The sequence below is a fragment of the Cibotium barometz genome, chromosome 40, assembly GCF_041138505.1.
Source record: "Cibotium barometz isolate CiBa-2024 chromosome 40, ASM4113850v1, whole genome shotgun sequence".
Classification (NCBI taxonomy): domain Eukaryota; kingdom Viridiplantae; phylum Streptophyta; class Polypodiopsida; order Cyatheales; family Cibotiaceae; genus Cibotium; species Cibotium barometz.
This window is the reverse complement of record NC_141085.1, coordinates 39,327,546-39,352,313: the sequence shown is the minus strand read 5'-3', so window position 1 is coordinate 39,352,313 and position 24,768 is coordinate 39,327,546. Positions and strand designations below refer to the sequence as shown.

At 44.0% G+C, this 24,768-nt stretch overlaps 1 protein-coding gene across 2 annotated transcripts in view; it reads right to left on the bottom strand.

The window, feature by feature from the left end:
• LOC147615488 (Protein kinase superfamily protein) overlaps nucleotides 1-24,768 on the bottom strand; it is a 105,768-nt gene that overhangs the window by 41,943 nt on the left and 39,057 nt on the right. For both annotated transcript variants that reach the window (XM_086779579.1, XM_086779580.1), the window contains one exon: nucleotides 7,238-7,624. In XM_086779579.1, coding sequence (XP_086635705.1) covers nucleotides 7,238-7,624 — 387 coding nt within the window. The remainder of the gene's footprint in view (nucleotides 1-7,237; nucleotides 7,625-24,768) is intronic.

The window sequence follows — 24,768 nt, the reverse complement described above, 5'->3', positions numbered from 1 at the left end:
AAGAGTTGCAAACTACACCCAATGTGCATCCTTCCTCCCCTTTTGTTCTTTGGTCCTAGCTCCATACATGGAGGCAAGTTTGTATCTAGCCCTCCGAGGCTGTTTTTTGTTAACCAATGGAAGGATCTTGTTTCTCGAAAAAAAAAACTACACCCAATTGCGTTGCAACTAACCCACTTAGAGGTCCCCAGAATTTGTTTATAATGCTGGATTGTAATGATGTACAAATTTTTTTTTATTTTTTCAGGAAAGTGATGTACAAAGCTTTGAACTCAATAGGTCCTCAAAGTATGAGCTAACCTCTGTAGATTGAGTCTGGGCTGAATTCTAGGCTGATGCACAAGATCCTAGAAACTTGTACACTATTTCCTCGATGGTCTGAACCACTTCTGGAGGTGATTTGTAATTGCAGATCTTAGAGATGAGGAAGTGGAAGGGGAAGGGGCTTTTATAAAGGGCATGGGGTCAGCCTCCTCGACCAGCCCTATGACCACCAAGCACTGTTGCCTGACTTGTTGGCTTGCAGACAAGCTGAACAGCACTACCTACACTATTCTGCCTGTCCTAATGCCAACACATTTCCCGAGGGGTGCCCACACTGCCAGGCTTCAAGCTTTGGACTCTCAAATGTCTTGTAGGTCCTGTTACTTGTCCAACACCCGGCTCTTGGCTGCCTCGACACTTATTAGGACTACAAACATCTGTGGAGGACAACGCACTGACTGTCTGTCTGTATGACCAACGCCGGTTTTTGAAGTGATGGCAACTAGCGACTGGTCCCTGATCTTGGGCTTATAGAATGCTCAGTGCTCATCTCCTCATCTCTAATCAAAGGTGATTACACCACATGGCACCCTAGTGCAGTCAGTGCACGTGACATCATGTGCCACTCCAGAAGTCTGGACATTACAAAGACAAAAAGAAATTAGCACACAAAATAGCCTCACAACGGAGGTCATCTTACTAGATTGTTGGCATGGCATGGAAACAAAATAACGTGTTTTGTAGGTTAGAAACCTTCAAAATATTCTGAAAACGTTTTTGAACCCTAGATAGTTTGGGTCCTTTGTTTTTTGGCTTCCCCTCCCCCCTTTTCTCTTTTTCCTTCGTCTACTTCATGCACTTGTTTTCGCCTTGTGTAAGATTCCTCCCCCACCCCCTTTTTGATGTCTAGTATCTTTCCCTGTAATCAACCCTCTTCAGAAATATAAAGACCCTGTTGCTAACTATTTTAGCCTAGAGAGAGAAAAATTATTCTAGAGAGAGAATATTCAGATTTTGAATATTTTTGGATAGAAAAATATCTCTTATAATTCAGATGAGTTCCCCTGAAACAGAAATTCAAAAAGAATTTTCCAATGTGCAATTGGAATTAATTGGAAATAGGTATAAAGAACCTTAGTCTAAGGGTCTAGATTTTCAGAAATCTTTAGACTATGGTCCAATTAAGGTTCCTATGGACCAATAGCATCAATCCATGTGTAGGGAGGAGATAAATCCAACTTGTAAAAAGAAAATACCCAAAAATGAGTAAATGCTCACATGAGGTGAAGAGTTGAAAATGTACAAGGATTATTAGTAAAAAACTATGAGCAATATTAAAAATATGACATATGTAAGGAAGGGGAATTCTTTAAAGGAGGTGCATATTTCACATAAGATGAAGAGTTGAAAATGTACAAGGATTATTAGTAAAAAACTATGAGCAATATTAAAAATATGACATATGTAAGGAAGGGGAATTCTTTAAAGGAGGTGCATATTTCACATAAGATGAAGAGTTGAAAATGTACAAGGATTATTAGTAAAAAACTATGAGCAATATTAAAAATATGACATATGTAAGGAAGGGGAATTCTTTAAAAGAGGTGCATATTTCACATAAGATGAAGAGTTGAAAATGTACAAGGATTATTAGTTAAAAAAAAACTATGAGCAATATTAAAATGATTCCATTATGACACATATGTAAGGAAGAGGAGTTCTTTAAAGGAGGTGCATAATTCACATGCTTGAATGAGTTTTAAACTCATAAAAATTGAGATATTTCATCTCTCCTCTCTCCTCATTCAAGTCTAGTTCCAAAAAGTTAGCTTAACTGATCTAAAAATGGTCAAATATTGACCAAACTGATTTAGAAAATTCTAGAATCAGTTTGTTTGGTTAGGAGCTCAATTTTTCCTATAAATAGAAGCCTCCCCCTTGTTGAAAAATATATAGTGTTTATGCATCGTTACTCTACTCCACCTAAGCCAGAAACTGTGAATTCATTTAATAATTCACTAGTTTTTGGAGCTTCCCTCTTTCTTCAATCCCCATTAGTGGCTCCATCAACATACTTAACCAATTGATTGGTTGGGGGCCTCTACCGTGAACAAAGAATCAAGCAAGTTATAAGGTAATTAGTGAATATTGATCTTCCTATAATTTCTCAATGTTTCTCTCTTCTCAACCCCTCTCAAGCTTGAGAAGATTAATTGGTATGGTTTTTTTTTTAATGCTATTGAAGTTTGAATAGTAGTGAAGAGTTACATAATGCTATTGAAGTTAATTTTCATTTATGTTTAAATTCTAATGATTTTTATGTAAATTCTCTCTCTCACTCAAGAAATGGTCATACTCATGAACCGTTCTCAATCCAAATCAAACTTTTCATAAAGCTTTTCCTTAACCCAAGATTAAGCTATGCTTGAGGCCAAATTAATGGCTTTTTTCTATGCTTTTAGTTTATGTATATTAATGATTCAATCCATTATGGATTGATAATCCAATTAGAGATCATTTTAATTATTTTCTTAATGATAAGCTTTATCCCTTAGAAAAATTGAGATTTATCAGTCATAGCAGCGGAGCTATGGCAAAATTTTTATAAAAATTATGCATAAAATAATTTCATTCAAAGCATAAAAAGAGGACTTCCTACCATATTCTAGGAATTATCATCCTAGATTAATTGAAAGAATTTCATTACAATCATGGAGAAATTGAATTTTAATATTATGCATAATGGATAAATTTTTATATCAAAAGTGTTATTTTTACCATTTTTGTTTCATGCATAGAAGTATGCATAATGGATAAATTTTTATATCAAAAGTGTTACTTTCATCATTTTTAATTTTCATGCATAGAAGTATGCATAAAAGATAATTTTTTTTATATTAAAAGTGTTACTTTTACCATTTTTAATTTTCATGCATAGAAGTATGCATAAAGGAAAATTTTTATATCAAAAGTGTTACTTTTATCATTTTTAATTTTCATGCATAGAAGTATGCATAAAGGATAATTTTTTTTATATCAAAAGTGATACTTTTATCATATTGGATTTCATGTATAGAGGTATGGATAAAAGATGATTATTTTAATGTAAAAAGTGTTACTTTTGTCACAATTGAATTTCATGCATAGAGGTATACATAAAAGTTGATTATTTTATTATAAAAGTGTAACTTTTATCATAATTGGATTTCATGCATGGAGGTATGCATAAAAGATATTCTTTTTATACTAAAAGTGTGATTTTCATCATAAATGGATTTTATGCTTAACTTAGATGCATAAGAGAAATTCTTTTATTCTAAAAGTATAATTCCCTACCAAATTGAAATCATGCATAAGAAGATGCATAAAAGATTGATTTTAAATTCGAAAGTGTTAGTCTCCTTAAATGGAATTTATGTATAAATAAATGTGTAGAGAAATCTTATATCAAATAAAAGAATTCTCTTTTTAAAAAAAAAAAAAGATATGAAATGTGATAAGATGTGATAAGAGGTGTATGAGATGTGATAAGAATTGATAAGATGCGTATGGAAAGTGATAGGATGTGATAAGAGGTGTGATAAGAGGTGATAAGATGCTTATGAAATAAGTTAGGATGTGATAAGATGAATTAAGATGTGTATGGGGGGATGAGGTAAGAAGTGTATGTGATAGGATAAGATGTATATGGGTTGTGATAGGGCGAGAATGGATGTGATGTAAAAGATTAGATGTGAAGGTATATGGGGTTATATAAATGGGAATGTGAAAATGGATGTATGTATGTGGATGTGTGGATATGGAGATGGGAGTGTGGATGTATGAACAGGAAAATGGATATATGCATGAAGATGTATATGCATAGATGTAAATGTGGATGTAGATGTGGATGTATAGATGTGAATGGATGTGGATGTATAGATGTGAATGGAAATGTGAATGTGGATGTATGTGAATGTGGATGTAGATGTGGATGTATAGATGTGAATGTGGAATGTGGATGTGGATGTATGTATGTATGTGGATGTAGATGTGGATGTATAGATGTGAATGGGAATGGGGATGTGGATGTATGTGAATGGGAATGGGGATGTGGATGTATGTGAATGTGAATGTGAATGTGGATGTATGTGAATGTGAATGTAGATGTGAATGTGGAATGTGGATGTATAGATGTGGATGTATGGGAATGTGGATGTGGATGTATGTGAATGTGAATGTAGATGTGGATGTATAGATGTGAATGTGGAATGTGGATGTGGATGTATGTATGTATGTGGATGTAGATGTGGATGTATGGATGTGTATGTATGAATGTGGATATGGGATGTGGATGTATAAATGAGGATGTGAAAATGGAGGTAAGCATGTAGATGTGGATGCATGTATGTGAATGTGAATGTAGATGTGAATGTGGAATGTGGATGTATAGATGTGGATGTATGGGAATGTGGATGTGGATGTATGTGAATGTGAATGTAGATGTGGATGTATAGATGTGAATGTGGAATGTGGATGTGGATGTATGTATGTATGTGGATGTAGATGTGGATGTATGGATGTGTATGTATGAATGTGGATATGGGATGTGGATGTATAAATGAGGATGTGAAAATGGAGGTAAGCATGTAGATGTGGATGCGTGGATGTGAATGTGGATGTGGATGTGGATGTGGATATGGATGTGTATGTATGAATGTGGATATGGGATGTGGATGTATAAATGAGGATGTGAAAATGGAGATAAGCATGTAGATGTGGATGTATGGATGTGAATGTGGATGTGGATGTGGATGTATGGATGTGGATATGGATGTGAATATATGATATGTGATGTGAAGGAATCTGAAGTGAAGAGATGGAAAAGGAGGTGATTGGATGAGTACACATATACATGGAATGTGGAATAAGTAATGTGGATTAATGAGGGATAATGTGGAAAAATGAGAGTTAATATAGAAACTGTATTTGTAAACTGTTTGTAAATGGCTGTTTTATGTCAAGAATGCTAGGGAAGCATTTTGACCGTCTTGTGATTAAGGTCGTGGAGACCTAACTGATAAAGTTGCAACTGCTGACGGAGAGTCAATGGAGGACGTCTCGCGTAGCAAGGTCGACCGAGGTCTTGACCAGCCTCGGTTCGATTAAAATGGTGAGCTTCCGGTACGGTGGATGAGGGACCAAGGAAGCGGCCTATGAGTGAAGCGCTAGGTCACCTGCGAAGGATCCTAGAGGGTGCTGACCATACGGTGCTCGGGCTCTGGGTCGCCTAGGATACCCACGCGTGCGTCGAGGAAGATATTGGAACAAGGAGTAAGAGTTGTTTTGTGAAAACGGGCATGGATCTGGTTGATTGACCTTGCTGGTCTTCAATGGATGAGTCCATGGCTCTTTATATGGATCTGTTGGTTGATCTTGCTGATCTTCAACGAGAGTCCATCTTGATTTTTATAAGTGATTATATTGCCGAGTATTATGGGCTAGGAACTATTGAAAAGGCCCCTGTGTGAACAGGTGGTGAGCGTTCTAGTTGCCAATGATGCCATAGATACTCTGATGAAGGAATGATGGGAAATTATGAATCAACCGGATAAATTGGAAGATTGTGATCAGTGGTACTATGGTTTCATTAAAGGATTGTTTTAAAGTTAGCTGATGCTAAGAAAAAGGCAATTTCATATTGGGTGTGTAAGTGGTGTGGCTAGTTTTATGTTTGCATGAACTTCCGGCTAGGAGGCCTTGGAACTCTTTTCCTTGGTACCCGGGACAAACCTAACCAAATTCCAAATTGGATCCCATCACTACAGTGGTTGGGCGGTTGGCTAACCCATGGGATCGGATGGGGTTAGGCTGGACTGATGGATCCGTAAATCGAGATTTAATTTCTATTATTACGATAGATGAAGTAAATCCCAGATAGAAATTGTTCTATGGATAGGAATCAACGGCTGTGCCTCTTGATGGGAAAAAAAGCGTTGATCCCAATGATCCAAGTGCAAGTTTCTTCCTTGATTTGACCAAGTACCGTTAAAGGTGCAGTCAGATCAGTTGATCCGTAATGATCTTGACTACGTTAGAGTAAAGAGTTATCCTGGTGGAATCGCTCATGCTTTCCGGGTAAAGGAAGTTTTTTCCGGTTTCGGTTTTGGACAAACCGACGGATTAGTCTCTTGTCCGGATATCCGTGGGCGAGGCCCCGAGTGTGAGACCCCTACCCGCGCATGATGTGTTACTTCCGCTGCCAGTATCCTGAATCCGTTGCTCGGTGGGAACAGGGATCTCACACCTTGTTTCCGCCCATTTCAGTTCCCTGTCTGCAGCCCATGACCTGCCATAGCCCATCTCTTCTTTCTTGCCTTCTTCTTCCTCTCTTTCCTTGTTCCTCATCCTGTCTTCTGGTTCCTCTCCCCTCTTACTCCTCTTTTCGTCTTACTTTTCTCCTTTTCTCTTCTCTTTCTCTTCCTTTCCTTTTTTTTCTCTGTCATTCTTCAATTTTCTATAATCCCCCCCCCCCCCCCCCCAAAAAAAAAAAAAACCCCATCTCCCATCTATCCAAATTTTTCACGTCTCCTGATTTTCCTGATTTTCTGAAATGTAAGCGATAGTACAGCATCTCACACTCTGGAAGTTTATGTTATGAAGTTTCTACGTTTCAAGCTTTCAAATTCAAAGTTATATTTTCTGACTTGTTTCTAAATAATCTATATGTGTAGTGGTTTCTAAAAGCTTAAAAATGCTATTAATATTTTGATCTTTCGAAACATATCATTAGGTCTTGGGTTTGAACCCATCACTAGTATAGTATAATAATTAGTAACTCTCAAAAAAAAGGGCATTATAGTAGGCCAGCCAACCTAGGATCCATAGGTGCCCATTTTAGTGTTTCCCACATTCTGTAGCCTTGTAATACAAACAGCATTGAATCATGTACTCGGCATGCAGCCATACAAACAGCATTAAATTATGTACTCACCATGTAGCCATGCTTCAAGGCTGCCATTGGGAATCAACTCATAACAAAGCAGATGTTGGGAAGATTCTCGGCTTGTGTAATAGCCAACAAGCTTCACAAGGTTCCGATGATGGAGACGGCTTAGCATTTCTACTTCAACCACAAACTCACGGTCACCTTGACTCCCACCACTGAGCCTCTTGATGGCCACTGCAGTTCCGTCTTTGAGTACTCCCTTATAAACACGACCAAAACCACCTTCTCCAAGAACATTTTCTGGTTCAAAATTATTTGTTGCTTGCTTCAATTCGTCAAATGTGAACAACCTGGTTGTGATTGACCGAGGAATCGATGTAGTGGCAAATGATCTGGCATCAAAAGGACTTGATATTGCTCTTGCGGAAATGCCTGCAACAGTTAACACGTGTTTAAACTTATGTTACAGACTAACATTTAAAAAAATACCTCATTCAAGAAAATCAAGATACCTTAACAAGCAGTTAAAAAATACCTTTCGTGTTTTGGAAGAAAATAATTCACCCAATTATTTAAGCCAACCTTAATCAACCAAAACAGTCGATGCAATAAACACTTCTTTGCTACTCTTGGCCCCTCTAATAGCAAAGAGAGTGTGAAGAAAATGCAAGATGCTCATGGTATCATTCAGAGGGATCCCATCTTAGTCAAACAGATAATTACTATTCTGAGTTGCTTACAGCTTAGCCACATACCCCACAAAGGGACACACCGCAGTTGGGTGTTTGGGCACCTTCCCCATTGATTACTCAAGAGATAAGGGCCTCTCTAGATGTCTCATTCTCCACTGATGAGGTGAAACGAGCATTCCTACAACTACCTCGAGAAGAGTTCCCAGGAGATGATGGCTTGTCACCCTCCTTTTTGACATTTCAGGATGCTTTTGGGACACAGATCATATTAACCTTTCATGAAGTCATCTTTCTTCACTAAGGGTCTGAATCATCTTATCCCCTAATAGGAGGTGTCAGAAAAGGATAAGCTAGTGGACACCCATACAAAATGCTTTGAAAAAGCTGTTAGCTTGAGATTGCAACCGAATTTGCAGATAGCTATTCATGATACAGAAAATGGGTTTCTTCAAGAACATATCATTTTTTACAATTTGGGGGAACAATAGAATGGGCTAATGTTACATCCCAAGCTAGGCTAAGGCCAGTATTGACCTAGGGTTAAGACGATGAGCTAGCCTAAAATCAGCTAGGCTGACGGTTAGGGTTAAAAGTTAATCCAAGATTAGGGTTACAGCGTAGCCAGGCTTAGGGACTGATAGGACCCGCCCAAGAGGCTAGGGCTAGCAAGGGTGAGGTTTGGATTGGCCTTAGGCTATGTCTTGATGGAACGTTAAGGTTTATTGTCTAGGAGGAACTTCCTCATGGCAAACTATACCTCAGGCTCGGGGGTGGTTCCGGACAAGAATCTACGACTGGGATGAATTGTGTGGGCTGAAAAGCACTGGGTGACCATGCCAAGTTGAGGGCCTATTTTTGGCGGAAGAGAAAAAGCTAGGATGGGGGCAGCCAAGGGTGTGCAGGGGTTGGTAGCTTTCTTTTTCCTTCTACCCACAAAAATAAAACACCCGCTTCCTTGTGGTAAACGAATAGTTTTAAAACCATAAGGTCAGGGCCTATGATTGATCAAATCTAGTGTGTTAAGGGGCATTTGAGAAAGCAGAAGGGGGCAATTTTCACATGTGCCATTGTCAACCTTGCACACATCTCTTTGCCATCAGCAATTTTCTTCCCCAACCTACAGGTTGCCTCAACCAGCCTACTTATCGTCCTCCTAACCACTCTTTCTTTTTACAATCTCCCAGAGTCTTGCGAGGGGACTCTCACTTGTGTGTGTGACATTTATTTTGCGTGTGTGTGCATGTGTGTGTGAGAGAGAGAGTGTCGCCTGTTACTGTCTTTGTTGCCATCGTCATTTCCTGCTGTCGTCTTCTACTCCCGGTCCTCTCTTTGTTGTAGCCTGTTCGACTCTTTGCTATCGTCATCTGTTCCTGCTCGACTCTTCTTGCTGGCCCTCTTCTTCCTTTCGCCTTCTCCTGTTGCCCGTCTGGTCTTCCCCTTCCCGCCTGCTGGATGTCTTTTCACCTGTTTTTGTTCATAGCCAAGCCTCAGTCTGTGTGTGTTTATCATGGAGTCTCCTGATCTTGTATATTCAAGACGAATTGAAAAAGCACCTGATCCGAAGAGAATGAAAGAGACAGAAAATTTTGGTGCTCAGCATGCTGATCTAAATGCACAATTTTCGTATTATGTATTGCATAAGGACTTTCAGGCAAATTACGCTGCGTGAGATAAGCCTAAACAAACTTTAAAATGCAAAATTCCCGTGCAAATGATTTTGCCCAAGGTCAAGAAATTTTCAGAGGGAGCAGTGATACTTTTCTTTCTGAGCAGAATGCCCTCTGCAAATGACGTGGCTGAATGGCTGAAAAATCTGTTGGGTTTGTTGAGGGTGTGTATTATGCTGCCAGGGGTTTTCTTGAGGTTGTGTTATCTGACATGATGCATAAACAACAGTTGTTGGAAAAATCCCGTGTTCTATTGCACTCACTTCATCATGATAACGAATATCACAATAAAATGCATGTCATATAACGTACAAGGTTTGAATAATCCAAGAACTTAGACTAGTTTGGGATTATATATATAAAACGAAACCAGATATAGTGTGTTTGCAGGAATATAATCAACATGCTCTAACTGGTTTTTCCATGATTATGATATATATATATATATATATATATATATATTCAACTGGCCTTTGGCTTGGGGTCCTCCCTTAGTTACTAATTTTCACTGCCCATAGGCGCTTATTTATCCACCCATAGGCGATGCCGCCGAGGAAGCACCAAGGGGGGTTTTTAACCCAGTACCTCTTGGTCCTAGGCAAACACCTTCACCACTTGAGCTATCACCTCATTGGCGATTATGATATATATTATGCAGGCATCAATAGTTTTTTTGGGGTTTGTGTGCTTGTGAGACATAAGTTATAGCCAATGGTAGCTTATAATGATCCAGATGGTCATCTTATCATTGTACAATACATGCTGAATGGAATAGTTTATGAATTTGGATCGGTTTATGCTCCATCAAATTCACCACAAAGAGCTAGACTCTGGCAGAAACTCTTACAGTATCCATAATAACTCACCATCGCCAGATGACAACACCAGAGGTGTTTCATATATGATTGCAGCTGCAAAATTGTCATGGAAAAATGAAATGTGTCAATAACTAAGTGCAATGGATATGTGGAAAAAAACATCATGTAGCAGGGCTGGTCACCCAGCACACTTTGTGGTGGCTCTTCTTTGGACAGTATGTTCAGAGTCCTAGATGCTCACAGTGCAACATGGAAGAGACGAGTGCAACACGGAAGAGACTATGTAGCGGAACACAACACGAGGAGAGACGAGACTGTGGAAGGAACGAGAACACTTGCACTACTCAGAGAACATTGATACATGTCCTTCACTATTTTGTGCACACTCAACAGAGGTCACACTGAAGAGGACGACACAACTCAAGCTGATGACAGAACACACGGTACAAGTGGTATGAAGGATGAGGATAAGGATGTCCTCCAAGGTGAGATAAGGATGCAGGATAAGGATGTCCTCCAAGATGGGATGAGGGGCCATATATGCCTGAGGCCAAGTCGGTGGTATCTCCTATCTTGGGTGGATGCCTTGGGTGGTAGCGTAGCCTTTGGTGGAATCTCCTATCTCTGGAGATGCCGGTGGAGTGTTAGTCGGTGCCGTTAGTGCCATTGGAGCCTTCAATGCACCTCCTTGTGTCAGTTGTGGTGATGCATCTCCACTTGATGATCTCAATGCCGTTGACTCGTGACTGCCACACAGTCACGCTGTTGCGGTGGATAGTCCACCATGTGGGCACCTTGGTGGACACTCCATGTGGGCACCCTTGGTGGATAGTCCATGTTGGCACCCCTGGTGGCTATAGGTCACCCACCACTAGAGTGCTCACTGTCCTCGATGAGGAAGATAAAAGAAGGTTGCCTTGAGGATTACATATATGGGAAGTATGCATGATGTGGTTATTACATTATGGAAAAATGCAAGTATGCACTGATTACATTATGCAGAATACAATGATGAAAAGAGTGCAGAGCACTGATTACACTATGCTAAATACAATGATGAAAAGAGGGCAGACAAAATAATACAACTGAAAATGTCCATCATGAAATAGTGTATCTAAGTACTGCCAGAAGTAGTGCTAGGTGTGCCGGAAGAAGCGCTAGCGCCAGCCAATGAGGAAGTGGGGAGACCGGTGAGAAAGAATTGGAGAGGACAGAGGGATGCTCGGAGGGTATCCAACTCGGAAGCTTGGGCCTGTAAAGAGACCAGCTCCTAACTCTGCTGCTCCACGAGAGCGCGTAATCCATCCACCTCCTCAGTGTTGTGGGAAGATGAAGAGCGGAGGTGGACTCTGTGTCATGTAGGCCCTGCTCTATTGTGGACACCTAAACCTGGAGACCGCGGATGGTGTCGGCAGCCTGACAGTTGTGATCCCACTGGCGGTGGCAATCACTGGAGAGCTCGAAGAAGTAGTCGGTGACGTATGCGGAGTAGATGTGGAGACCCCGAACGATACGGCGAGCTCGACGAGGGTGTGGTAATGATAGCTGCTCTGGAGGGTCGGGAAATCAGAGGCAAGGAAGGTCTCCCACAGAAATGTCTAGAGCACTGTAGGAGAATGGGGAATCTAGAAGCTCAATGCGCTCTGTGTCTTGCTCCCGATGGACACAAAATATCACCTCATGCAGGGATCCTAGAGTGGGGGCACACAGTGATGGCCCTCCAGAGGCGATCATAGAGGTGACGACAGGGATGGTGGTAGTCACCATTGAGGGTGTCGCCTGGGCAGCTGATGGAGCCAAAGAGGATGATGTAGGTGGAAAAACAGGAGATGTGGGGAAGGGGGAAACATCTGATGTAGAAGATGGTGTGGTGGAGAGGGTGGAAACAACTGCTGTCGAAGATGGGGTGGTGGACAGGGTGGAAACAGCTGCTGTCGAAGATAAAGAACCAGCCGAGGCCGAGGGTGGAATGCGGCGGGATGATGTAGGACTGCTGATAGTGGAGTTAGGTGGAATGGGAGGCTGCGGCGGGGAAGGAAGGGGGGGGGGGGGGGGGGGGGCGGGGAGGCAGATCACACTGCACTCTAGGGCGGATGCGGGAGGCATAATGGTTGGACTGACGAGGTTCGTGCAATGGGGGAGATGTAAGGGGTATGGGTGGCTGCTATAGAAGATATGTGAGAAAGCGAGCAGAAGGCCAAGTGAAGGAGATGGTGTCAAAGCGGCGGTGAAGAACCGAAAGTTTAGGAGGGCCAAGGAGTTGTGCGATGTAAGCGGAGGTGAGGCGTTGCCCATTAGGCAGCAGTGGGAAGTTGCTGGGGAATGAAGAGCAGAGAGATGCATCAAGAGTAAGCAAGGGTGGAAAAGAAGCTAGACCCTGTAAAACCAAAGTGGCTAGCTGGGTGGGAGTAAACAATTGGGTAAACTGTGGAAGTTGGAATGGTTGGGGATCAATGAAATTTATGGTGAATGGGTTGGTGTGGGATGGAGAGATGGGAAGGTGGAAGGGGTGGATGGAAACGGGAGAAGAAGAGGGAAGGCAGGGTGGTTGGTGACAGATAGGTGGAGGGGGTTGGCTGGAAGGGGCGGTATAGCCTCCTCATCAGAAGGCATTTACTCGCTGTCGGAAGAAGAGGAGGAAGATGAGTAATCAGATGAAATTAAAGAGGGGGTGGAAAAAGTTACCTCTTGGGACCATGACCGAAGTGGGAGGTGGAGGGGCGAGCCGGTTTGAGTCCCCCTCCACTAAAGCAAAAACCTTTATATTTTTTCTGTAAATATGAAGGCCAAGTAAGTTTATAGGTTTTCACGTTGAAGGTTAGGGCATGCCATCAATTTATGTCGAAGAGGCAAGGGGGTGGGGTGGGAAGGGAAGGGTCATTGAAGAGGCAAGGGGGGGTGAGAGGTGAGAGGATGTCGGCAAGGGGGGTGAGAGGATGTCGGCAAGGACAATCGAGGGAGGGGGGGGGGGGGGGGGCGGGGGTCGAGAGTATGCCATGAGGGAGGGGGTTGATTGGTGAGAGGACAGACAGTTGGGGGGGGTGAGGGTGAGGGTGAGAGGACGGCGGACAGTCAGGGGAGAGGACAGACAGTCGGCGGGGTGAGGGTGAGGAGTGAGAGGATGGACAGTCAGGGGGTGAGGGTTGATAGGATGCCACGAGGGGGGAGGTTGAGAGGGAGTGAAGAGGAGGTCCGCGAGTGGGGTGGAGAGGGTTGATAGGATGCCACGAGGGGGTGAGGAGGGGTTATAGCATGCCACGAGGGAGTGGAGAGGATGCCCGCGAGGGGGTGGAGAGGATAACCACGAGGTGGACCACAAGGGGGGATGAGGATGGAGAGGATGTCCACGAGGGGTGGTGGAGTGAGATGGAGAGGGGTGAGGGTGCGATGGAGAGGATGGCCACAAGGGAGGGGTGAGGTGGAGAGGATGTCCGTGAGGGAGGGGTGAGGTGATGGAGAGGATGTCCGCGAGGGAAGGGTTAGGGTGAGATGGACAGGATGTCCGCGAGGGTAGTGGTGGAGTGAGAGGATGAGAGGATACCCGCCAAGAGGGGGCTGAGTGGGTGAGAGCATGGCCGCGAGAGAGGGGGGGGGGGTGAGAGGATGAGAGGATGTCCACCAAAGTCGGGTGTGGAGGATGAGAGGATGTCCACCAGAGGGGGGTGTGGATGAGAGGATGGCCACCACGAGAGGGGGGGGGGGGGTGAGGATGAGGATGAGGATGAGAGGATGTCCGCCAAGAGGGGGGGGTGAGGATGAGAGGACATCCGCCAAAGGGGGGTGTAGATGAGAGGACGTCCTTCTAGAGGGGGGTGAGTGGGTGAGGACATCCACCAAGAAGGGGGTGGATGGGTGAGAGGATGAGAGGACGTCCGCCAAGAGGGGGGTGAGAGGATGAGAGGACGTCTGCCAGAGGGGGGTGTGGATGAGAGGACGTCCGCGCCAAGAGGGGGTGAGTGGGTGAGAGGACGTCTGCCAAGAGGGGGGTGAGGGGGTGAGAGGACATCCGTGAGATGGGGGGTGGATGGGTGAGAGGATGAGAGGACGTCCGCCAAACAGGGGAGGGTTAGGTGGATGGCATAAGGGGGGAAATGAAAGGGTGAGACAAGGGGACGGGTGGGTAGAACATTGGGTAGTAGTTGATGGTGCCACGGGGTGGAAGCAGACAGCCCGGAGGACATCCCAAAATTGCAGAGGGATGTCCCCACGGATGGTGTAAGGAGCGGCTGATGGCACAAAAAGAAGGGGGATTAGTGGATGGGGTGTAATAGTGGGGGAAGGAGGGGTTGGCGGACGCGAACCTAAGGGCTTAGTGGATGAACCAGGCACTTTCTTTTTGGGGGAAAGGGTTGAGCTATGGGGAAGGAAAGGCTGCAAGGGAGGCTTCAGGGCGATAAGCTTTGATCCTCGAGCCGTTGACTAGTGGGAGAACTAGACCGTCCAAGGTGCGGAGTTGCACGGCTTCGTGAGGAAGAATTTGGTGAATGAGGAATGGTCCTTCCCAAGCCAAGATTGTGAGGATTATGTTGTTAATCCTGCATATTGTGTACTAATTACTACTTAAGTAATTAACTTAGAACAAGAACCTTCAAGAGAACACTTGAGACAAGATTGAATTGACTTGTTGTTATTAAACTGAGTACAATAGGTCTCTTATATAGGAGATGAAGAGACACATTTGAAGAGGCATGTCCTTTGATGAAAGGACATGACCTTAGACGAAAGGGTACAACTTTTAGGCTAAGGGATGTGTCCAGTCGATGTAGAGGCACAACCATTCACTAAGGGATACAACCATTCGTCGAAGAGATGTGGCTATTCGATGAAGAGGTACATCCTTTGACGAAGAGTCGCAACCAGTCGAGGATAGGGGTTCCCTTTGGCTGGTAACTCTTTGCATCTGCAACAGTAATCAGCAATGAAGAGAGAATCTGATATATAAACACGTCACAATCGTGACATTCCCTCCCATTTAAAATAAAACCCAGGGGTGGTTGTTGAGACTCTGGAAGAAGGGAAATGATTGAATTGCTTCTGCATCCAAAGCTCTAGCTGCTAGATCCCATGTCATGGCATTATTGCTGACCATAACAATCTTGCACATACCAAACTGAATATTAACTGCATCTGCAACTTGTCTCATCTTTACCGAAAGTATGAGAATCATATCTGGAACTTTTTTGTTAACATCATTGGTAACTTCGAGCTTTGTCCAAGAAAAGACTGAATCTTCATCTACCTTTAGAGAAACCATAAGCAAACTGTCTTGAATCTCCAATATCAAGGATTGTGTCACCAAACTTTGCATTTGGTTAGTGACCATCATTTGAAAATCTGAAAGGGAGTCCATTGGCTTGTCTGGAACACGGATGTCTTCAAGGGTTGTCGTAGATGAAGAAGAGGTATTGTTTAAAGGCTCTTTCATCTGCAAAGATAGTGCATCGAGACTAGGACAAGTATTGTCCAAAGAGGCAGTGGACTGAAGTCATACTGCAAGAGTCTGTATGAGAATTATTCTTTGTACCATTCAAGGTAAGAACTGGAGCCTTCAGACTTGAAGAATCTTCATTCACCATTGCAACTGCATCGGTTATTGTGTAAGAGACAAAGACTTCATTCTGCAGGGGCGGTGACAAGGCTTTTGTTTTTGCCTGGACCACAGCCAAAGAAGTTGTGTGCATTTGGGATGCCACACATGAACCAGAACCTCTTGAATCGTCAGCTTTATCAGCGGGTATTAAGGCTTCCAGAGTAGGAGGAGCATGGCATGGCTCGCAAGGGGGAACTTGTCCAGCGTTGCGGCATTCACGACCGAGTACTCGACTAGGGTCGCAAATATGTGCCATTATGTGAGCCCACTTCGAAGAGATTGATGACTCTTCAAGGGGAGATCTTCTGAAAGCTTCATATTGCTGCTTTGGCTTCTGCTGATAGTGATTCAAAGATGGATCTTTCTCATAACTGTTGTAATGTTGAGAATGTTTGTGACGAGCATGCAGAGGCTCGAACGAAGTTATTTCATGTCTGGTGGTCTCCACAGAACTGTGCTGAGGACAAGAAACCTGTTGTGGGTGTTGTACGCCGAGAAGTTGCTTGTCGGGAGCTTGAGGAGGCTTTGGCTCACCATGGATCAAGTGTGACGAAAAAGTAGCCGGAGAAGGCTTCAAGAGTAGTTGAAATGCCTTCATTTCATGCCCGAGAAGGAAAATCGGTGAAGAAAATGAGGATTTGAGGCCACTTTCAACACTTTATGCTTGTTGTAATTTCTGGTCAGCAACAAAATTCTACACTGCAGGGTTTGGTGGAAGCCTTACATGCCAAGAAAGTCATTGCCAAGACAAGAGGGGCATACATGAAGAGGGCTGCATCCGGGGGGTTGGGGGTGCCGGTTCACATTAGCGTACGCCCGTTGGTTTTTTTTTTTTTTTTTAAGATTGTGCTGATCGCTGGCCGTGGGGTACTCCTTTGTTTTATTTTTTTTTTAATAATCGCTGGCCGGCGGCTTGGGCTTCCTTGCGCCGGCGGGTTTCCTTGCGTGCTCTAGCGCTAGTTGCCGTTGGGTGGCTGCTTTACGTGGCTGGTGGAAGCCACGTATATTAAAAGGCTTAATGTAAGCCTTAAGTTATAAGGCTTTTGGTTTCGTTTTTTTTTTTTAAATATGAAACGTCACGTTTTTAAAAGAAAACGTGAAGAGGCAAGATCAAAGGGTGGCGACCCTGCGTGGAGAGAAATGCAGCCCGAAAAGACGCGATGAGGGCCTCCAGTAGAATACCCTCCAGTAGAATACAGGCATACTACAAGCACTTTGATGTGAGTTTCTGCTTCTCTGCTTCCCATCGTTTTTTTTTTATAGAAAATTGGGAAAATGCTTAATCAAGCAAAATTGGCAAAATTGGGTAGAATTAAATGGAGCATTCTCTCCTGCTCTTCCATTCAACACTTGCTACACCCAATTTTAGGGTTTGGACGGGCTGATTTTAGGGTTAGGGTTTGGACTGATTTTAGGGTTTGGGTTTGGGCATCTCACAGAGCGGAAAAAAGTTTGCTGCTTGTTTACATTACTGCGAGCAAGGATTCACGCCAAGTCCACCATCGCTCTGCTTCTTCCATACAACACCGAGAGGAGAGTAGATGAGGGAGTGCCGCGGAGAGGGTGAGGGCTTCACAACCCACGGGTAGGAAAAAAATTTGCTCTGATACCACTGTGAGGATTATGTTGTTAATCCTGCATATTGTGTACTAATTACTACTTAAGTAATTAACTTAGAACAAGAACCTTCAAGAGAACACTTGAGACAAGATTGAATTGACTTGTTGTTATTAAACTGAGTACAATAGGTCTCTTATATAGGAGATGAAGAGACACATTTGAAGAGGCATGTCCTTTGATGAAAGGACATGACCTTAGACGAAAGGGTACAACTTTTAGGCTAAGGGATGTGTCCAGTCGATGTAGAGGCACAACCATTCACTAAGGGATACAACCATTCGTCGAAGAGATGTGGCTATTCGATGAAGAGGTACATCCTTTGACGAAGAGTCGCAACCAGTCGAGGGTAGGGGTTCCCTTTGGCTGGTAACTCTTTGCATCTGCAATAGTAATCAGCAATGAAGAGAGAATCTGATATATAAACACGTCACAATCGTGACAAAGATGAGCTTCTTTGCCCGTTTCAAATGACAAAGTGGGAACCTCTGGCACTGGTGATTTCTAAGGGGCAACTAAAGCGGACAAGGATGTGCTCATATAAGAAACGCGCCACCTTGTTGGCCGTGCAATCCTTGGTGGCGTGGGCTTCTGCCCACTTGGTTGCGTAATTGGTACCAACAAGAATGTATTTGCATCTCCTCGGATGTGCCACTCGGTCCCACGAAATCAAGACCTCATTTCTCAAATGGGGACGAAGCGAGGGAAATCTGGAGGGGCCGGTGATTTTGACGGGTGGGTTTGGGGCCGCACCGTTGGCTAGTGTCATAAGATTTTGCAAACTAAATAGAATCTTTCAACATGGTGGGCCACCACAGGCCATGCTGGAACAGAAGGGCGCTCGAGATGTGGCGGGGGTAGTGACCACCACCAGGGCCGGAGTGTGCATCTTCGACCAGTTGTGGCACTTCATGAGGACTGATGCACCTGTGTAAAACACCATGATGACCAGCATTGTAGAGTTGGCCAGCGATGATTTGGAAGGGGCAGCTTTTAATTAGAAGCCAGCGCTTGTCCATGGGGCTAGCACTGACTTGAAAGTGTCCTATGGAAAGCAAAGCAAGGATATCCCCATAGTAATCCGGAGCAGCATCAACTTTGAAAAGAACACTATCAGGAAGGTCATCCTCAATACCTGTTTGCAGGCTCCCCTATGTCGATGTAGGAAAGGTGGTCCGTCATGACATGATGTTTGTCCGGTCAGAGGAGGATCTCAAAGTCGAATTCTTGGAAGAGTAGCAACCACCTTCACACCCGACCAGCCACCTGTGGTTTATTGAGAAGATACTTTAGAGCATGGTGGTCCGAGATGACGATGAAGTGGGAGCCCAAGAGATAGTGGCGGAACTTCTGGCAAGCATACACAATAACCAAACCTTCCCTCTCAATAGTGGTGTAGTTTTGTTCAACGGGTGTGAGGAGGCGGCTGGCATAATAGATGGGTATGTCCATCTTGTATTTCTCACTGGGCTGAGTAAGGACCGCGCCCACAGCAGTGAGACTTGAATATGTATGGACATGGAAGATGATCGTCCAATCGGGTAGGATGAGAACGGGGGCTTCGATCAAGCGCTTTTTAAGATATGAGAATGCAGTAAAGGCCGGGTCAGACCACTGGAAGATGGTGGAGGGCTTGACTAGGCAGGTGAGGGGAAGGGCCATGTCAGCATACACGTAGATGAAATGATGATAGTAGCTGGTGTGTCTGACGAAAACCAAGGTGCCTTTGGGCTGATTGGAGAAGGAAGGCGAAGGATGACAACTATTTTGTCAGAGTCGGGAGCCACACCATCAGAAGAGATAAAGTGACCGAAGAGGGTGCCCTGAATCACTAAGAAATGACATTTAAAGGGGTTAAGGTGGAGCCAGGAGGAGTGACACTTGGCAAAGACTAGAGCTAACTCAAAGACATGTTCTGAAAAGGCCTCCAATCTAGAAACAAGTTGAGTGCCTGTGAAATTAGAAAAATCATCAATGAAAGTACGAAGAAAGTTGAGCAGGTACTCCCAAAGATATTTGTGACAAGCCGTTGGAAAGTGGCCGGAGCATTACACAGCCCGAAGGGCATCTTGTTGTAGACGTAGGTACCCCATTGGGTGACAAAAGCGGTCTTGGCAGGGTAATCCGGGTGGATGGCGACTTGGTTGTAGAGGGCATGCCTGGCCACATCCTCTAATACCCAATCCATGAATGGAAGGGGAAATCCATCCTTGATAGTGGCTTTGTTGAGAGACCGGAAATCCACATAGACACGGACCTTGTTGGTCTTCTTCTTGGGCGAAATCACCATAGGGGAAAGCCATTCAAAGTGTTCTATTGGGGAAATGATTTGGGCGTCCTCCATCTTTTCCAGCTCCACCTTGACAGCCTCTATGTACTTTGGGTTCAGCTTGTAGGCGCGCCCACGAACGGGTTGAGTGCCCTCCTGGAGAGGAATGGTGTGGACACCAATGGCAGCTGGAACACTTTCCAAGTCCTTGTATGTCCGTGCGAAGACATCATTACAGGATTGGAAAATCCTTGGATTCCGGACAATGCTGACTTTGGTAATGACCGTATTCCCCACATCTATAGCAAAGGACGGGACGAGTGCGAGGTTGGGAAGGGCAAATAGGACGGTTCATGGGGGCTTCTGCCATGGTGGTTGGGGAAGGAGGATTCGGAATGAGTGGTGGAAGGTAGGTCACCTGGGGAGTGGGTGGGCAAGGAGGAGGTGTAGCAGCATGGAAGGGTTGTGGAACGACAATGGCAGCTGTGGTATAATAGGCAAGGTTGGGGACGGTCAAGGCAAGATGAGGAGTGTGTGGTTGATGAAATTGACAGAACCCCTTAAGGTAGTAGCACTCTTTATCTTCATGTCCTCCTTTTTCACAAAAGGAGCAGTACTTCCCTTTTGGACATTCTTTTACAGTGTGTCCAAGTGACTCGCATATAGCACACCACAGTCCCTTCTTGGCTTCATCCTAGGTCTTCAACTCTTCAATCTCCCTTTTGAGTTGGAGCAAGGTACTTTCCTCGCTAGGAGGTTTTTGGCTCAGTTTGAGTGCCTCCAGCTCCCGCTTTGCTTTTCCACCGAGTCATCCAATTGTGCCAGTGTTGGATGTACAGAGCCGACATCACGCTCAAAGATGAGTAGTGCATTTTCAAGTTGGGAGGCTAGCTCCTAGAATTCCAACAATGTTGTGGGTGTGGGCCGACTCTCCCGAATCTTTTGCTGGGTGGATCTGGGTAAGGCTTGTGTCACCCACTAAAGCACCCTGAAGTCACCAGGGTAAGTCGGTAAGTGAGCCCCTAGCATTGTGGTCCGTGTCATGAGTTCCGACACTCTCATGGTAGCAGTTGGAGCTTCCCTAGCTCTTGGAGAATGCGGTCCTCATAGTTACTAGGATGGAAGGTCCAAAGGAATGTGTCCTTTAGAGTGGTCAAGTCTGTAAAGTGGTCGATTGGAAACTAACTAAACCACTTGTCTGCAGAACCTTGGAGAGTGGACGGAAAGAGCACCAAGGAGGCATCCTCCCGCTCAAGTCCTCGGCTCTTACAATAGAGATGAACCGTCGGATGTGGTCATCCACATCCTCAGTGGATGAATCTTTGAAGGTAGGAAGCTTGACGTTGACTCGGCCCAGCACCGTGGAAAGGGGTTTTGCGCCAGGAGGGTTGGCTTGGCCTCCCACGTTGCCAAGGATGGGGTTACCAAGGTTAGCTGCCATAGGAAGAGGTGGAGGAGGATCCCTGGGTGGCACATAGCTGAACCTCTTCCGACTGAAGCAGCGTATTGAGAGAGGATTTTTGGACAGGCTGACCGGACTACCACGGGAGCGTGTATTAGGCATGCAGAGAGGACGCAACACGGAAAAAGGATGCAACACAGAGGAAGGATAGAGCTATCAGGACTCCCAGTTTCGAGAGTCCCACCGGGCATGCCAAATTTTAGTGTACCTGTAGCACGGCTGGTCGCTTGGCACACTGTGGTGGTTCCTCTCTGGACAATATGTCCGGAGTGCTAGATGTTCACAGCGCAACACAGAAGACACTATGTAGTGGAACACAACACAAGGAGAGAAAAGAATGTGGAAGGAACGAGAACACTTGCACTACTTAGAGAACATTGATACATGTCCTCACTGTATCGTGCACACTTAGCAGAGGTCACAGTGAAGCGGACAACACGGCTCAAGCTGATGACAGAACACAAGGTACAAGTGGTATAAAAGATGAGCATAAGGATGTCCTCCAAGGTGAGATAAGGATGCATGATAAGGATGTCCTCCAAGATGGGACGAGGGGCCATATATGCCTGAGGTCAAGTCGGTGGCATCTCCTATCTTTGGTGGATGCCTTGGGTGGCAATGTAGCCTTTGGTGGAATCTCTCGTCTCTGGAGATGCCGGTGGAGTGTCAATCGGTGCCGTCAGTGCCGTTGAAGCCTTCAATGCACCTCCTTGTGTCGGTTGTGGTGGTGCGTCTCCACTCGATGACCCCAATGCTGTTGACTCACTGTGACTGCCACACAGTCACGCTATTGCGGCGGACAGTCCACCATGTGGGCATCTTGGTGGACAGTCCATGTGGACCTTTGGTGGACAATCCATCTGGGCACCCTTGGTGGCTACACATGCGCAAGAAAGGTTTTACATTCCATCATAATGCTTTTACTGAATATCATACTAGATTGGATCGTTCGTACTCTTTGAATGTTGATCACCTATGATCCAATTACATGTCGTATGTGGGTTGATTATTCCTTGGGACTCTCAAATCATGCTCCTCTATGGATGGGTCTCTATTTTGGTACTCCTCTTGCTGATGAGAAACTGCTAGTAAAGAGGCTATGTTTGATAAACAATAGTTATCTCACTCACCCTCTGTTTCAAGATATGGTGGGTGATATTGTTGCTGCTCTAAATGCAAAGATTTATGAGGATATTGACGCTGCTCGGTATCATTTTGATGTTCAGCTGATTATGGAAAATGGTACTTACTAGAAGAAAGAGAAAGAATCTGTGGGTTGAAAAGAAAATTGCAAGCTCTTGAAGAACTCGCCCATATTTGTATGTTATCCCCTCAAGAAGAAGAAAGAGTGCATTATGTTGGGCATGAGCTCGAAAGAAATGATCAAAGAAAGTTGGAAAAGTGGCAGATCCGATCACGACAAAAACCTTTATTGGATAAGGGATGTACCTCAAAAGCTTGCATACATCAAGGCCAAAGCAATGCATTTCACGACTGCAAAGGAAAAATGGTGAATGGACACATAATATCACGCAATTAGAACAAGAATGTGTGACTCATTTCCAATATCCTTTTGCAACATCTGCTCCATTAATAGACAGTGCTTCTACTGCTCGTGCTGACCTACTCTCACGTGATAGGACTTATGGATGCACAAGAAGCACAAGAGCTTAAACTTCCTTTTTTGGAATTGGAGCTTGATAATGCAGTTAAATCTTTGGGCAAACGGGAATTCCCAGGATGGGATGCTTAACTGTTGAATTATTTCTACAGTCCTGGGATATACTTAAACAGCCGCTCTTGCTTATGATCAATCAATCATGATTACAAGGAATTACGTCATCCTCATGGCAAGAGGGTCTGGTTAAGTTGGTGCCAAAAAAATAAATATGTCAAAATATTGCTGATTGGAGACCTATTACATTGATGGTGGTGGTCTACAGATTGATTATTAAAATGATCACCCATAGAATCAAAAACATCTTAAATAGGGATCGACATAATATGGTTTTCTCCCCATAAGACAAATCACACACAATATTTGCAATGTCTATGTGGGAATAGAATATGCAAACTACACAGAGCAGGATAATTGTTATTGCAAGTTTGATGTGGCTAAATCTTTTGACGTTGTTCATTGGGATTATATTGCAATGGTAATGACGAAACTTGGATTTGGAGAAAAAATGTGTAATGTCATTTATTGGCTATACAAAGATAGCACTGCAAGATGTATTAAAGGATTGTCCTCTCTCTGGCAATTGGGAAAATCAATCAGCATGGATGCCCTATGAATGCCTTGTTATATGCGATAGCGACTCATCCATCGTTGCTTTATATGGATAAACTCACGGTGGACAATGGACATCTACATGGTTTGCAATTGCCACATGGTCGTGTCTTGGTTGCTCTGGCCTACATTCCTTTTTCCCAAAAAATAACCAGAATGATCTATGTATACTTATGTAGGCTCGAGAGCTATTTGGTGAGGTTGCAGGGCTGTTTATAAACTTCGAGAAATCAAAATTGTTGCCTTTAGAGGAAGAAGATTGGCATAGTATTTTATGGCCTGATAAATTCTCCTACCAACGGAAACTATCAAACATTTGGGATATCCATTGGGTGAAATGTCTCTCACTAGGATGCTACTAAATGGGTAATGCAAAAAATACAAATGAAGCTAGATTAGTGGAAACTACCTACATGGCCGCTTCATCTCAGGCTTTGCATTGTGCAATCTGTTCTCATGCCTTGCATCCAGTTTTTCTTGCCACTGTTGATATGGTCAAAAAAACAAATTTCGTCTTTCATGTCACAGACAATGGAACTATTATGGAGATCAAAAAAGCACAAAAAAGCACCAAGGCTGATGACGTATCAGAAGATTTGCTCGCCTAAAATGCATGGTGGACTAAATGTCCTAAATCTTCATTATCATGTATTGGCAAGAAAAGCACCAATGTTAAATAATTTCTTGCCTCAAGAACAACCCTCGATGCTTATGGCAGCAGAAATGTGTAAAAATTTAAAACATCTTCCTTTGGTATATGGCAACTACAATACTGGGAGATAGTCTGTGGGCATGTGCAAGGCAAGATTCCAGGTTGCCCATATACAAGCAAATTGATTGTTGATTGGAAAGAAGTGTTGTAATACTTACATTGGTTTGGGAGACCTCCACAAATATAAAATTCTTTGAGGCAAGAAAATATACATTGGAGTAAAGTCTTTACTACTCCATTGGTGATCACAACTCCTAGAAGAGCTTATTTTCTATCTACTAAAGATATAAACATTGAGCAAGATGTGATATCTCGTGATGGAAGGGTCTTGTCATTTCCTCGAGCACAAATAAGATGGGGATTGGGTATGCATTATAGGACTACATGGTAGCAAATAAACAATCAAATGCAACCCTTTTAGGATGTATTGCATGACCCTCAAGAGAATAGATTGCAAGA